Genomic DNA, 17,814 nt, shown 5'->3' on the forward strand with positions numbered 1-17,814 from the left:
GATTCAATACTCTATTAAAACCCTAGCAAGGTTTATCGAGGATATTAACAAGCTAGTTCTAAAATTTACATGGAAATACAAACATCCAGGAAAGCCAAACCAATTTCAAAAAAGCACAAAGTTGGAGAACTTAACATTTGACAATTTTAACACTGTAAAGATGTTGTAAAAAGACAATATAGTCCTAACAGAAGAACAGAAATATAGATCAGTGGAACAAAAGTAAGAGTCTAGAAGTAGAACCACTTAAGTCAATTAAATTTTGATAAAGGTGCTAAAGTAATTCAATTGGGAAAGAGGTTATCTTTTAAATAAAGTGTTGGGAAACTTGAAATCCACATGCAAAAAAAACTAATTTAGAACCTTACTTCATATCACATGCAAAACTTAACTCCTAATTGATTCATGCCCAATATAGGAGCCAAAACTACAAACTATAAAACTTAGAAGAAAATAAGGCAAAGAACCTCTGTGACTTTGGGTTAGGCAAAGAGATGACACCAAAAGCATGATCCATAAATTTTCTAAAATTTGATAAGCTGAACTTAATCAAAATTCAAAGCTTTTGTACTCCCAAAGATTCCATTAGCTAAGTGAAAAGATAAGTTATAAATGAGAAAAAAACTGTTTTCAAGTCATATATTTGATTTAAAAAACATATTGAAAGTATATAAAGAATTCCTGGGCTGGAGTCGTGTCTCAGTGGTGGAGCCCTTGCCTAGCACGTGTGAGGCACTGGGTTTGATCCTCAGCACCACATAAAAAATAAATAAATAAATAAAGGTATTGTGTCCATTGTCAACTAAAAACAACAACAACAACAACAATAACAAAAAGAATTCCTACAACTCAATAATAGGGTAAACTTTAAGTCAACATTACACCAAAAAAGTGCAAATGATTAATAAATACATGAAAAGGGACTCACTATCATTAGTCACCAGGAGTGTGCAAATTAAAGTTATATTAAGATACTACTTCAAACCTACTTGAATGGCTATAATGAAAATGATAGATAATAATTAATCATGCCAAAGATGTAGAAAACTGGAACCCTCATACACTGGTGACAGAAATGTGAAAAGGAACTTCATAAACTTTGGAAAAGTATTTTGTAAAATAGTTTGACCACCTCTTAAAAGATGAAAATAAATTTATCCTAAGACCTACTAACTCTGCCCCTCTTAGGTTATTTTCCTAAGAAAGAGATGAAAGCTTTATGGGGATCTTTTGAGGGTGATGAAAGTTTCCAGAAGTGGAAATGATTGTATAAATCTTTAAATTTATTAAGAATAATTTAATTATCAAATGAAAAGAAGGGATGGGAAGTAAAGGAACTGTTATGGTTTGGTTATGAAGTATCCCCCAAAGGCTCATGAGTTTAAGGGTTGGTTTCCAGTGTAGCCATGTTCAGAGGGGGGGCTTTGGGGAAGTGATTGATTCATGAGGGCTCTCATCTCATCATGGATCGATCCACTGAGAGATTCACAGCTGAATAGACTATTGGGGGGTGCTGGAAATTATAGGAAGTGGACTCCAGTTGCAGGAACCAGTCGTTGGGGGCATACTATGGGGACTATACTTTTTCCCTAGCCCCTTCCCCTTTCTGTTTCCCAGCCGTTGTGCTGTGAGCAGCTCTATTCTGCCACATCTTTCTACCATGATGTTCTGCCTAACCTCAAACCCAAAGCAGTGTAGCCAGCCATCTATGGACTAAAACCTTAAAACCATGAGCCCAAATAAATCTTTCCTCCTCTCAGGTATTTGTCATAGTGATAAAAAGCTGACTAACACAAAGACAAATGGTAGACAAAAAATGTTCTCTAATAGTAAGAAAAGGAAACAAGGGGTCATAACTATCTTCATATGTACACTAATTTATTGTTAGAAAAACAATAGAGTCAAATTGAACATTTAAGTTTGAATTACTAAAGGGCAAAAATAGTGTGAGAGAAAAGACAATAATCAATTGTTTCCAAGTGCTATTTAATATTTATCTCCTTTACCAAGAGGTAAGCAACTATATCTGTTATTTACTATTGTGTCTCTCCAACCTAAAAAACATACTAGACAATCAAAAAACATTTGTTGAGTGAATGAAAGGTAGACAAAATGAAGAAAGCCAAGGAGTCTAATACTATTAAAATAAAACAAAATAACCCTCTACCCCCAAACAAAAAAAATCATAGGGTAATAGAAAAAGATTTCTATTAGAATTCTCAAGTTCCTAGTATAGATTTAACACTTACTGCTGCTTTTAGAAATTCACTTCACTTCTCTGAAGTATATATTTTTTCTTATATAACATTTACTTTATCCAGCACCTTATTTAGTTAGCATTTTGAGATCCAATAGAAGAGTCTATTTGGAAGTGCTACATAAACTAAATACTATGCACTATATTGTGCACTATAGGATGATGATAGTTAATAATCACAAATGTAAAACTCCTAAGGAAATCTTCTGTCACTAGTCAGTGGTAAGGAATATGCATTGTTATGCCCTTCAAAATAAAAATAAACAGATGAAATTTTGTGGTGATGGCTTTATTGAGATATAATTCACATGCCATAAAATTTGGAAATTCTATGTATATAATTCAGTTGTTTCTAGTATATTATACAGTTATGCAATCATAACAAAATGTGGAACGTTTTAATCATCCCAGATTAAACCCCCATGCCCCTGCTTTCCTCCCTCCCTCCCTCCCATTAGGCAACCATCAATCCACTTTCTATTTACATAAATTGTCTATTCTGGACATGTCACATAAAGGGAATGATACAATATGTGGTTTTTTATGACTGTCCTTTTTATTTAATGTTATCTTTTCCAGATTCATCCATATTATAGAATGTGTCCAACCATAATTCATTACATTTTATAGGTTATAAATAGACATGCCTATTTGTAATGATGGATGCATAATATTATGACCCTTTTAGAACATGGAGTAATAATATTGCATTCGATGGCTATGCCACATTTTATTTACATTCCAACTGATGGAAATTTAGGCCATTTCTGTCTCTTTGCTATTACAAATAATACTGCTCTAAATAGTCACGTGTAGTTTTTCTTTGTGTGTGAACATATATTTTCATTTCTCTTGGATAAAAAGTACACCTAAGAGTAGAACTGCTGGGTTATATGGTAACTCTGTTGAACTTTTGGAAGAACTGCCACACTGTTTTCCGTAGCCAGCTGTACCATTTTACATTTCCAGTAGCCATGTGTCAGGGTTCTACTTCCTCCACATTCTTGTCATTCTTGTCTCCAACACTTGTCATTTTCTATTTTTTAAAAAATTTTTAAACATTTTCCTTAACTACCTGACCATGACACTAACCAGAACTTAGGTGAGATACCTAAATTAGGTATCTCATATAGATTCTCTACTATAATAATAAACTCAGATAAAGAACTTATGTAATTAAAATATTACTAACTTCCCTTAATAACCAAAGGATAATTAAATTAGGTGCTTACAAAAGTAAATGATGAATTTATCATAAATTATGTGCATCAATTTTTATTTTTAGCATATATTATTTGTCAGCTTTTCAACTTCCCTGATTTATTATTTATTCCTTTCAAAGTATAAATGCTCTCTCCAGTTTTAGCACAGGAAGCTTTATGTAGTTCAACAGTTTTAAGATTATCCTGCTTTTACATTTAGGTAATAAACTTCAGGAGACAAGAATCTTGATTCTGTTTATTAACTCTGTCCCAGGGTGCTCTGCCAAGCCAGACAGTAGAGAGCAGAGCAGAAGCTCAAGGATATCTTCTAATTTCCACCTAATCTTGGCATAATATTTTGCAAAGCACATATCCAATACATACATATGAAACACAAGAATGACTAAATGCCATGAGAGTATGCATGTGGACAAGAGTGTATGGGAAGGAACTGAGAGGAAGAAGGTGAAGGGGGTGAGAAGCCCACAGGAAGAGGGAAAGGAGAAGAGTAAGCCTCTTTTCCCTTCCTCTCCTTCTTTAACCATCAAACTATCACCTCTAAAAAGACAGTTCTCTAAAGCTCTGATCTGTGACTTAGGCTCATAAATAGTTGCCAATGTATTTGAGGACTGTGGTTCAACCCTTGGCTTTTACAAGGCTATTATTGTTATATATACACAAGTACATGTGGTCAAAATGCATAAATGTACATTTGATTTTAAATGTGCATAAATATATTTTACAGTTATTCACATAATTGCAGAGTAAAAGCTCAATAGATGTTGAGTGAATAAATAAAACTGGACTTCCAGAATAAGCAGAATCATCATCTCTAAAGGGCTAAAATTGCTAAGGTAATAAATTTTACTTTATCAAATCACTCAAAGGACAGGCTCCAAGGACCTGAGTCATGCAATTAAAATCAGAGAATAATGGGTAAATATATATAGGTGCAATGTAGGTATAAATATATGATACTGATTGAGTAATTAATTATGGTAATTTCTACTTTCTTATAGAAATGGGCAGATCTGTTTGAGAAGCACATTTATAGTTCATAATGTATTGTGGTGGTCATTCAATTAAAGTTTTCACATTATCTTAAGGTAATTTTAATTATTTTCTCTCTTCTAAAGAGAGTTTGACTGAAATTCTTATCTATGTCGACAGTTTGGGTCTCCACTTCAAATTTTTCTCAGTTTTTCCTTATTTTTGATTCATTAATGGTTAACAGAAATACAAAAGATTATAATCATCACCTACTATTAATCAGTTACAAAGTTTATAATTTATGGATATTTAAGGAAACATTTTTACCACAGAATGAAATATTGTATCAGGAAAGTCATTCTTTCATAGATTTTTGACATCCTAAATGTTCTTAAGCTTTATCTCTTGATATTACATATACCTTGCTTTGTTATTCACTAATTTCAAAGGATTAAAAAAAGTAGGTTAGTCACTTGAAATTTAGCCACTCTAGGAAAAGCAAACAAAGAAATGTCTGTTTGGCTTTTCCAACACCAGATATTCTCTAAAGATAAAATGCTTGTTAACAGGGTATAAGTATATGGAAAGAATGAGTGATGAAGACTGACTAGTTCTATTGTCCCTCTTGAGATTGGAACATAAAGATTACACTATTACCTCTAACCAAGACAAAATACGGTTACAAAGAAGAAATGGAAAGAAGACTGGGGAAATACGTTTAGGCCAGAGGATGACCATGCAGATCATTTCTGACAGGAATAACTGTGGGCAGAATACACTGGATATCAGAAAGGATATGATTCTAGCACAAGGAAAACTATTAGTAGTTGATAAATTAATTAAAGAAAGAACAAAATGATTATTGTTCAGTTCCTAAAAGGCAAGCTTAGATGGGCAGATAATTTATTGAAATCATATAAAAAATTAGAAATGAAGTTTTTAAAAGAGTAGGTGGTGGGGATGGTGGGCGGGGTTTGACAATGCAGCTTAACTCTAGGCTTCCTGACTACAGACAGAAAATTAGCTACAGGAATGCTCTCAACAGCATTACTGCATTCTTTCCACCTCATTGAATGGATTTGATTATATTCCTATTTATTCTTATTTATATTCCTATTGTCTTATCTATGACAGAGCCTTTCCTACTCATAAATGATTCTCTTCCTTAAGGGCCTGAAGTGGCCTTGTGAAGATAGGAATCAAGTGTTGAAGGGCTTAGTGACTAACATTCTTTTAAAGTAATTAGCTCCATCTCTGAGCTGTTTAGCATAGTTTGAGGGAAGAAGGTGAATGGGTAAGGGTAAGATCTCAGAAGAGATAAAGGTATATAGAAAGATGGGTCCTTCAACCCATCCTAACACCAAATTACTCCAAGTATATCAACTGAATATTAAGTTTAACAAGCTCTCACACTCAGGGATCCCAAAACACCTGAGGAATCATTTCCATCAATTGCTCATAGAGAAGTTTTAATTGCTTTAGACTTATCTATAACTAGTTGAGATTTTTTTACAAAACAGTTTTATTTAGGTATCACAGGATTTTTACAAAGCAAACAAATAAAGATAGACTGAAGGCAGACCATGTACTGTGCTGTTCAGCAGAGGCTACAGCTCTCTACCTGAACTCTCCCCAGATTTCTCCCATTCTGAGGGAAGATGAAAGAAAAAAGAATGAGGGGGGAAACATTAAAGCTACATTCCCCGCATTCCAATTAATGCCTACTGATAAGAAAACAGGACATTATCCCTACAAGACCCTTCTCCTTTACCATCTTATGAGAACTTCACATTCTGGAATGCAGTAAATTTATGTGTGAATATAAATCACATATGTGTGCATGTGCACACATACATACAAACAAATATGAATTAGCTACAGACATGCAAGGCCATGAGCAAAAATGTTGAAATAAATTTGTAATAGTAATTTTCAGAAAAGTCTTTTGTTAGACCAAATTGTTTTTGTCTAAGTTTTGCTAAAAAGTCTTTTTTTTTTTATTAGAGAAACAGAATTTTCAGATTTATAACTGTCCATAATTTTAACTAACTTATATCGATTGACTCAATATTAGAGAGTCATGGAATCTACAGAATAGTGTATATGTCATGCACAAACATATTATTGAGAAAACATAATTTTGGAAATATCAAACTCTGCCATGGACTATTGTTTCATGGAAAGAACAATAACAGATGTTACACATACACATAGCATAGAGCATGCACACGCACACACATACAAATAATTCAGTGGTTAATCAGGAATAGCTACATTATTTTCAGGACCCCATGCAAAATAAAAGAGTGAATCCCCTTTTTAAAAAGTTATCAAAAATTTCAAGATGGCAACAGCAGAACAGTAAATCAAGAATGAGTCTCTTCTGAGGGGTCCTATATGACTACACAGGTTACATACACCTGAAAACAGTCTTGAGGTGGTACTCGTCTATAATCCCGGTAGCTCAGGAGGCTGAGGCAGGAGGATTGAGAGTTCAAAGCCAGCCTCAGCAACTTAGCAAGACCCTAAACAACTTAGCGAGACCCTGTCTCAAAATAAAAAGTAAAAACATCTGGGGATGTGGCTCAGTCATTATGAGCCCCTGGGTACCAATCGGGGGAAAAACCTACCCTGATTAAACAGCTTACAAAATAAAATAGTGTTGAACAGATTTCTGTGTAGCAGAACTTCTCAGAGACTTTACATGCTAATGTACATTGTGAACCCTCAAGAGGTTCTTGTACCATACAGCATTCCTCAAATATATTTGAGCATAGGTCTTTTGAATTATGATTTTATAAGGATCATCTTGTAAGGCCAATATTCTGTAGAATGAACATTGTACATTGAAGCTCAGGCTGTGCTGAGAGTTTGTATCTACTTTAACATCAACTTGTTAGTCACAAGTCACTGACCATATTTTCCCCATTTTTGTGCCATTTTCCTTATCTTTTAGAAAGATAACTGTAAATGCAAATGGCATGGCTTCACCAAGTCTACTGTCCTTAACTATATGGTCTTTTACTATATGCATATTTAACTCAGTGGACTAAATATCCCAAATAATTTCTGGACTAGTATACTAGAGATGGTCTGATGATTGAGATTATATCCCAAACCAACTTATTTTCTTCTCCTTTATCTTGTCAATTCAGAGGAAATAATATCCTTACTTACCATTACCCAGTTCCCAAGAAATGTTGTACTTTTTGCTGGCGCTGTACTTCAACAGACTCAGGGCACTAGAACTGTTCCAGGAGTTATTGGGATTACGACGCAGTGCATTTAGAGCAAATATCAGGTGGAGTCCAGAGCAATCAGCAAAGTTATAAAGTTTGTCTAGAGACCTGGCTGGGAAGAAGCAGAGAAAGGCTTATAACTTTCAAATCAATATCCAACAAAAGGAAAATATTAGCTGCTAAAAAAAGGCCTTTCTATGAGCTTCCTGCTAATAAGAAATTGCACAGACAGGCTTCTAAAAGGGACAATTTCCTTTTGGTGTGAGATGCAGTTTAAGGTGATTTTAGAAAGAAGCACAAAAGGGATTGGAGGTGTAGCTCAGTGGTAAAGTGCTTGCCTACCATGTGTGAGGCTCTGGGTTCCATATCCAGCACAAGCAAAAATAAATCAACAAAAAAAAATAAAAAGTAAAAATAAAAACAATCAAAAAGCCCCAGAGAATTCCAGAAGCTGCAAGTTGGCAATCATGTCTAACCTACTCTTATTGTCATCTTATTTTGTTAACAAACAATTGAATTGCTGTGTTTAAAATGGAACAATTCCAGTGTAGCTGGATTTTTAACTTTTTCAGGAAAAATAAGAAGATCTACCACTGTTGCATATCCTGCATGGCATGGCAGGAATAGTGTCTGATGAGTCTTAGGAAAAAACTAAGCCTATCAGGACTTTCAAAAAATGTCAGTCAAGTCCATGTTTCTAATATTTTTGAGTATGGAAATACCATAACCATTACTAGGATATGCTCATTTCAAGCTGATCCCAAATACATCAACTCTATAACCCCACGTGTCTCATAACCATCTCATTTCATTTTTGTTGCCATCATTCTTGTCTGGTCCTTGTTTCCAATTGAATGAATTACAACTGTGTCTGTATTTTCCTGTATCCTTCTAGATTCTTCCCATCTTGCCAATAAATCTTCTCTCAATCACCCTTATCAGTTTCACTCACCCCTCGAAACCTTAGCATATTCTCAAAACCGTTTTCTTCCTCAGTTCAAGATCTCTATGAATCACCATTATTTTTTTCCTACAATGTTAGGCATTTCTGTTTCTCTCAGGGTTCTTTGTTGATGTCAACCAGTTCAATGTATTATAGAATTCTATGACCTGTTGACTTTTGCTCTAAATATTTTCCTCACTTGGCTTGCCCTTATTCAGTTTTGCAGCATATCCAGGTTTTACTTGTTCTTTTAGGCAGTGTTTCCTAAGGTATGGGTAACATGACTTCGGGTGATATGTTATTGTTAAAAATATTTTAGGTTAATAATTATGTACAGGGGTTAACATTATCTTCATATTCATTATCCAAGCTCCTAGAACAGAGTTTGTCAAATGAGGTTCATGAAACACAAAAGTTCCACAAGAGGTCACCAGGGGTTTGCAAAAGATGATGCATAGAGATTAAGGCTGTTTTATAAGCAATTTTGTTATAGGTCTTTTAGTCTTTTAAAGTAGAACTATGGTCATTAGATTGAGTTCATTATTAGTGTTTGAAGTGAGATGCAGTAAGGCTGTGACTTTCACTTTCTTACATGTGCAAGAAGGCATTTTTTAAGAAGCATTAGGAATAAGCACTGAAATTGTCTCATTTCAGTTGAAAATAAAATCCATTCGAACTATCTCACATTCTACCCAGAATTGAGCAACTAGGCAAAACAACAAAAAGCATAGGTTTCAGATTAAAGAGACAAACTTATTTATTTTTAGTTCCAAAACAGCAAAAGCAAAATGCATTTATAGGCCTATTAAAATTATTATAAAACCAACACATGTGTATAATAATTTTATAATTATATACATGAAACTCAGTAAGAAAATGGCATTTTTAAAAGTCTTGTGTAAACTGTATCATAGGCTATAATTTAATTTAAATGCCACTAATAAATTTTTCATATTCAAAATAATGTTAATTAAAGAAAATTTATAAACTTTATTCAAATTAAACCTAAAAACCTACCTATCAAAAATTGTGACTCATATTGGTTTAAACAAATTACTTAATAAACACTACTTATATTTATTTGCCTTATCAGATTCTCAAATTCATGGAAAGGAACTAATTGGACTAATTTCAAGAGATAAAGTTAACAACTTTTTTTCTTTTCAAGAATTGTTGTACAAAAAGTAATTCTTTAAAATTTAAATAGGAAGAGGGAAAAAACCTATACCTGTACTTTAATATACTACATATACTACATATACCTCAATACTATTTGCACAATGGAAAGTTTTGATAAGACTTTTAGGCCTACTTGGGTAAGATACAAAAAAAATATAACTTTTTTTTTAAAAGAAAAACTTTTCTTTTTTAAAAAAAGAAAAAGTTTTCTTTTATCTGTACCAATGAGGTTGGGACCATTGGAGAGGAAGGTGGTGAAACCATACAAAAGAACAGGCTGAGAAACTGGCCAGACTAAACATATTCTCAGGAAAATATTACTCTCTCTATAAAAGAGAATTGGTAATTATTATTGGATTAATATACCTACAACTAAATACTCATATTAATATACCATGAGATTTAGATATGATCACTTTTAAATAGGAGTTCCCTAATACCTGATAACTATTATAGATCTCAAACATAATTTTCATATTAAAGATCAGGAGAAGTTCATTTTAAAGTCCATTAATATTTTTGCCACAGAACTTTTGATATTTTACTCAATGTTCAATTAAATCACATCTTGCTTATCCAAATTTTTCATAATTTCAATAATAGCTTATAATGTGTTAGCTGTGTTGAAACATTCTTATTTTTATAATTTTTAGTTTTAATTATAAACTAAAATTCTGGCAGATTTGTTTGATATGAATGACTGATATTAATTTTAGGGAGATTAATTTGCTTTATGTAGCTTTTTACTAGAACTAATTATCTCTATATAATGTGTTATAGTTTAGATATTAAGTGTCTTCCCAAAGCTCATGTGTGAGACAATACAAAAATGTTCAGAGGGGGGTTACAAGAGCTTTAACTTAATTGATGCAGGAATCCATTTTACTCTATTAGCTGGGTGGTAATTATGGTCAGATAGGGTATGGCTAGAGGAGGTGGATGATTGAGGGGTGCCTTTGGGTTTATTTTATCCTTTTTGAGCAGACAGAGCTCTCTACTTCTGGTTGGACAAGTCCTGAGCTGTTTTCCTCCACCACACCTTTCTGCCATGAATTTATGCCTCATCTTGGCCCCAGAGCAGTGGAGCTGGCAGTGTATGAACTGGACCTCTGAAACCACAAGCACCAAAAAAACTTTGCTTTCTCTAAAATTGCTCTTATCAGGGCTATTGGTCATAGGGGTAAAACCATTATGCTTATCATATGGAATTCATCCAAGGGATGTGAAGTTGGTTTAATGTATAGAAATCAATAAGTGTAATTAATCACATCAATAGATAATCAATAAGCCAACTCCAAGTCAGTAAGCCAATCTCAAAGACAAGAATCACATGATTATCTCAGATGCAGAAAAAGCATTTGACAAAATACACCATAAATTCATGTTAAAAACACTAGAAAAACTAGGGATTGTAGAAACATACCTCAACATTGTAAAAGCTATATATGTTCAACCCAAAGCCAACATCATTCTAAATGGTGAAAAATTGTATGCATTCCCTCTAAAAACTGGAATAAGACAGGAACGCCATCTTTTACCACTTCTATTCAACATAGTCCTTGAAACTCTAGCCAGATAAATTAGGGAAAGGAAAGAAATTAAAGGGATATGAATAGAAAAAGAAGAGCATAAATTATCTCTATTTGCCAATGACATGATTCTATATTTAGAAGACCCAAAAAACTCTATTGGAAAACTTCTAGAACTCATAAACACTTTTAGCAAATCAGCAGGATACAAAATTAACACCGAGATATCAATTGAATTCCTATATACCAATGATGAATCAACTGAAAGAGAAATTAGTAAAACTACCCCATTCACGATATCCTCAAAAAAAAAAAAAACAAACTTGTGAATCAATCTAAAAAAAAGAGGTAAAAGCCCTCTACAATGAAAACTATGGAACATAAAAAAATATGAATAAGACCTTAGAAGATGGAAAAACTTCCCATGTTCTTAGATAGGCCGAATTATTGTAGAAATGGCCATACTACACAAAGTGCTATACAGATTTAGTACAATTCCTGTTAAAATTCCAATAACATTCTTCACAGAAATAGAAAAATCAGTCATGAAATTCATTTGGAAAAAACAGAGGCCCAGAATAGCCAAAGCAATCCCTCGCGTGAAAATGTGAAGCAGGAGGCATCGAAATACCAGACCTTAAGTTAAACTACAGAACTATAGTTACAGAACCATAGTTTAAAAAAAAGGCTTAGTATTGGCACAGAATAAAAGACATGAAGACCAATGGAACAGAATAGAAGATACAGAGACAAACCCACATAAATTCAGTTATTTATACTAGAAAAGGGCGTCATAAACATGCATAGGAGAAAAGATAGTCTCTTCAACAAATGGTGCTAAGGAAACTAGAAATCGGTTTGTAGTAGGATGAAGTTTAACCCCTACCTCTCACCTACATAAAACTCAACTCAAAGTGGATGGAGGATGTAAGCATTAGACCAGAGACCCTGTACCTACTAGAAGAAAATGTAGGCCCAACTCTCCATCATGTCAGTTTAGGAACCAAATCCCTCAACAAGACTCCTAGAGTGCAAGAAATAAAATCAAGAATCAATAAATGGGATGATATCAAACTAAAAAGCTTCTTCACAGCAAAGGAAACCCTCAATAACATGAAGAGAGAGCCTACCGAAAGGGAGAAAATCTTTGCCAGCTGCTCCTCAGATAGAGCAGTAATCTCCAGGATATGTAAAACACTCAAAATAGTTAACACCAAAAAAATCCACATAACCCAACCAATAAATGGTCAAAGGAACTGAACAGGCACTTCACAGAAAAAGAAATATGAATGGTGAACAAATATGTGCAAAAATGTCCCACATCTCTAGCAATTAGACAAATGCAAATTAAAATCACACTAAGATTCCATCTCACTCTGGTTAGAATGGCAATTATCAAGAATACAAGCAACAATAAATGTTGGTGAGAATGTCGGGGGAAAAGGTTCACTCATACCTTGCTGATGGGAATGAAATTGGTGAAACTGATCTGGAAAGCAGTAGGGAGATTCCTCAGAAAACTTGGAATAGAACCACCATTTGACCCAGTTATCCCACTCCTCATCATATACCCAAAGGACATAAAATCAGCATACTCCAGTGATGCAAACACATTGATGTTTATAGCAGCACAATTCACAATAGCTAAGCTATGTAACCAACCTAGGGGCCCTTCAACAGATAAATGGATAAAGAAAATGTATATCTGTACACAATGGAATATTACTCAGCCATAAAGAATAATAAAATTATGGCATTTGTTGGTAAGTGAATGGACCTGAAGACTACTAACATGCTGAGTGAAATAAGCGAATCCTCCAAAATCAAAGGCTGAGTGTCCTTTCTGATATCCAGATCCTAATACACAATAAGAGACAGGGGGAAAGAATAGAAGTTTATACACAATAGAATATTACTCATCAATAAAAGAGAATAAAATCATGGCATTTTAAGGTAAATGGATGGAGTTAGGGCAGATAATGCTAAGTAAAGTTAGCCAATCCCAAAAAACCAAATGCCAATTTTTCTTTGATATAGGGAGTCTGATTCATAGTGGAATAAGGAGCAGGAGCATGGGAGGAATAGACGAACTCTAGATAGGGAAGAGGGTTGGAGGGGAAGAGAGGGGGCATGAGGTTATTAATGATGGTGGAATATGATGATCATTGTTATCCAATATCCATATCCATGAATTGGTGTGAATATACTTTGTATACAACCAGAGATATGAAAAATTGTGCTCTCTATGTGTAATAAAAATTGTAATGCATTCTGCTGTCATATATAAATAAAAAATAAATAAAAAAGAATAGAAGTTCATTGAATCAGACAAAAGAGAATGAAGGGAAGTCAGGGGAGATGGAAATAGAAAAGATAGTAGAATGAATCAGACATAAGTGTTCTATGTTCATATATGCAAACATGCGCAGTATAACTCCACATCATGTACAACCTCAAGAATGGGATCCTATTAGAATGTTATACTCCACGTATGTATGTCAAAATGCTCTCTACTGTCATGTATTTCTAAAGAAAAAAATAAATTAATTTTAAAAAACCATAATGATAGTGCCTATATTTACTGCATGTGTGTTAGGAAAGTGAATGTACATCAAACACAAAAGCACACCAAACCTGTGAATTCATGACTTGATGGTTTAAGGCAAGGAAAATGTAATTTAGAAAAAAATAAAAGTCAATGTAATGAACAATGTGGAGAAATTATTTAAATGGTTTGTTAACAAGACAAAAATCAACAACTAGAATGCTAAAAGCTTGGGGAATACTTTGTTAAGGATAAATTTATGTTTTGCCTTTTCTGTGAAACCATTCAGAATCAATGAACCCCCTAAAGTGACTTCAAACACAGGGTCTATACCACTTGTTGGTATCTGCCTTGTGACATCTCCTGTGACAGACATTGTCTTATCTTGGGATTAGCCTTTTGATTCATTCACTTCTCGAGAGTGATTTGGCTTGTTCTTTCAATTAAACTGATAAATCCTTAAGTCTGGTGCTATATCTCATCATCTTTCAAAGAATAGAACACACATGCCAATTTTCTGCCTTGAAGTCATGCTGAAGAGTTCTTATAACTTTTTTTGCATAAAAGTGATCTATTATAAAATTGAATGGAGTGAAAGAGAGATCTGAAATAACTATTGCTGGGGCAAGAGATGTGATCTAGAGTTCATTAGAGAAGTACAAGTATTTGAAGATAGAAAATTTAGTAGATGCTCAACAAATATACAGATTCCCTCCAAACAAGTAGATACTTAAAGATGATTTTCTACTCTCTCCACCAGGATTCCAGTGCCTCCCTGTCTTCTAGTTAGGCTACCTTTATATTTCATAGGATAGACTTTTGAGGAGCAGGAGGGGAAGGGGAAGAACTGGAGGCAAGCCAGATACAAGACAGCATAGGTTCTGGGTCCATCTATATAGTGCTGGTAGTTGATTTTCTGAAAGATCTTGAGACTTCTGAAGGACATGTAGAAAGATGGCCAAAACCAAAACCTTAAGAAATGTCCACACATAAGAGTCAGAACGGGGTGGGGGGGGGGGAGACATTAAAGAAGAAGATCCAGAAATCCAGTTTTAAGAACTCTAAAGAAAAGCGTTACAAGCAGGTGCTGGTCAATAACAGTAGGTGTTAGTGACAAACATAGGGGAAAAAGGATGGGGTCTACTACATTAATCAAGCAGTGAGATTACAGACTAATGTGAGGTGAAGATGAGAACTTAAAGAATGACTAGAGGGAGAACCAGGTATAGACTCTGTATCTTCAACTTGCTTATTAGAGTTCTATGGCATTAAAAGGAAGAAAAGAACAAACTAGTAACTAGAGAAGCACCAGAAACTGATTTTTAAAAATTCAATATCCAAGGCCCTATTTTGGCAAAAAGCCGTTTCTTCAATGAGGCTTTATATTAAGACCAAGTAGACAAGGATAAATGAATTCAGACTAAAATATGAGTGACAGATTATTTCTTTGCGTTTCCTCAGGACCTCAAACTTCAGAAAAAAGAGAGACAGATAATTCAACAAACAAAAGTAGGACATTCATTAACTCATCAATTTATTTGACAAATATATACTGAGCACCTACTATGCACCAAGCACTGTAGCAATGAGCAAAACAGAAAACAGGCCCTACCCACATGGGGATCATATTTAGTGTGGGAGCAAGGGAGGGAAGGGGATTGGTAGAGCCAAGACAGGCTTCAATATTATTTTAAGTAAATACCACATGACAAGGTAACATTTAAGCAGAGACCCAAGACAGGTAAATCAAGCGGATAACTATGGAAAAAATTCCATAAGGGAAAAGGCCAATGATAGATATGAGACTGATGGATATTAAAAACAGCAGAGTCCAGTGTGGCTGCCCCAGAATGAATAAAAGAAAAATAGCAAGAGATGAGGTCACAGCAGTAGGAGGGCCAGATCATGAAGGGCCTTATTAGCTACTGTATAAACTTTGGCTCTGATACTGAATGACACAAGATACCACTAGGTGTTTTTGAGCATGACCCACTCACATTTAAAAGACTGGAAGAGGTGGGGAGAGTAAGGGTGAAAGCAAGGAAATGAGTTGGGAGTCTCTAGCAATAATTCAAGTAAGGGATTACAGCGGCTTGGGCCAGGTGATAGCAGGAGTGGTGGAAGTGTTTGGGTTCCAGGGATGTTTTAAACATAACCAGTAAAATTTCCTGAAGGGTTGGATGTGTAGGATCAGGCGAGGAGAAAATGAGTCAAGGAAAACTTTTTGGCCAAAAGATTTTGGCTTGACAAAAGAAAGATGACCTTGACATTTATAAGGAAATATGGAAGATTGGGAGAACCAAGAGATCTGAATTTGGGCTTTGGACATGATCAATTTGAGATGCTTTTAGACACATAAGTAAAGAATTTGTATGGACAAAATATGTAAATCCTGAGGTAGGGGAAGAGGTATCAACTGAAGATATAAAACTGAGTAAAACATTTTGAAAGACTGGGAGAGGCAGGGAGACTCTTATTGTAAAGAAGGGAAATAGCTGTCATAAGGTTTCTTAAATTTATAGATGCAGCAAACTCAAGGGAGCTTCATCTTTCCCCCACTGTGCCCCCTGCTCTTCTTTCTGCAGAGCATTTAAACCTTTCCTAATTTTCATCTCCATTGACTCCCTAACTAGGATTAGCTTATCACACTTTCATCCTGTTTTTATTTTCCTTAAAGCAATGGCTACCTTGCTCCCAACCCCACTTTAACAGAGAAAACATACATTTTTATTTTACAAAAACTTTTATGTAAGCAAAGCTTATAGACATGGCCCCATTTCTCATGACCAACTCTAAGTTGTTTTCTATAGAAATTATGGAGCCATAGGTATCCTTTGGGAATTTAATAGTAAATTTCTCAGTAATTTTTGCTTCCAATTTTGTTTCCTGAGTTCTATCAAAAAGAGGCATTTAAACATTTTTCATAACTCAATACTTATAAGTCATTCCCAGCATTAAACCTACCCCAAATAACCCCTTTTCCATTACATAATTTTTTTTCCTTGGGGGTTAGGAGACAGCTGAAGCTGACTCCTTAAGCTCTACCTGTTGTTGTTCATGTGGTTTGATAACCTGTTCAGATTCTCATGTGCTCATAAGTAGAATAAAGGACACTACTGCAACCATTTTTCTTTTTGGAATCACCAGCACTGTCTTCCCAGAGTTAAGGTTAAGGATCAGCTGCGTAAGTCCTTAATCACAAAAAAAAAAAAAAAAAAAATGCTATCTCCCTTCATGTGAAAGTTTTCAGAGAAGCAAAGTCACAGAGTGATACTATACTCTTTTTTACCAGTTAAGAGAAGAACAGGATTGGTGGCTAAGTCGCACATGCCTGTAATCCCAGTTATTTGGGAGGCTGATTTAGGAGGATCACAAGTTTGAGGTCAACCTAGGCAACTTAGCAAGATCCTGTCTTAAAATAAAAATGTAAAAACGGACTGGGGATGTAGTTCAGTAGATCAGTGGTAGAATGCCAGCCAAACATGCATGAGGCCCTGGGTTAAATCCTCAGCACCACAAAACAAAAAAACCAAATTGAACTGAATCCTTAAAACAAATTAAGTAAATTTTGTGTGATTCATGCTTGCCCTTGGTCCAAAGAGTTTCTCAAACACTAGAGTCAAAATTTGGGACATGTTTGAGTTCCTCGTCATTCTTTGACAAACCACATTTTCCTTGACTCCATGCTTGTTATCTCTCCTGGAATAGTCTTTCTTCTTTTCACTCTTCATAACCTAGATCACTGGCTTCTGTGAGAGCTTCCCTGACTCCCCAAGCCAGAGACCTTGGGGTTTCTTCCTCTGATCTCTCTCAATTCGTTGTCTGCTCACATTACAGCAACAGCCAAACATATTACCATTGTTCAGCCCTGTTTTTCAGTCTCAAGGCAAACTGGAACCTTTGCCAGAGAGAAGAACCACTTCTGTCTCT

At 34.7% G+C, this 17,814-nt stretch overlaps 1 protein-coding gene across 3 annotated transcripts in view; it reads right to left on the minus strand.

Moving 5' to 3' along the window:
• Hpse2 (heparanase 2 (inactive)) overlaps nucleotides 1-17,814 on the minus strand; it is a 657,082-nt gene that overhangs the window by 247,080 nt on the left and 392,188 nt on the right. Inside the window, exon 4 of one of the 3 annotated variants that reach the window (XM_026394810.2) lies at nucleotides 7,627-7,800. The exons of the other annotated variants lie outside the window; for them this stretch is intronic. Within the exon in view, the coding sequence (XP_026250595.1) occupies nucleotides 7,627-7,800 (174 nt within the window). The remainder of the gene's footprint in view (nucleotides 1-7,626; nucleotides 7,801-17,814) is intronic. 3 annotated transcript variants of the gene reach the window in all.

The sequence above is a fragment of the Urocitellus parryii genome, chromosome 5 (assembly GCF_045843805.1).
Source record: "Urocitellus parryii isolate mUroPar1 chromosome 5, mUroPar1.hap1, whole genome shotgun sequence".
Classification (NCBI taxonomy): domain Eukaryota; kingdom Metazoa; phylum Chordata; class Mammalia; order Rodentia; family Sciuridae; genus Urocitellus; species Urocitellus parryii.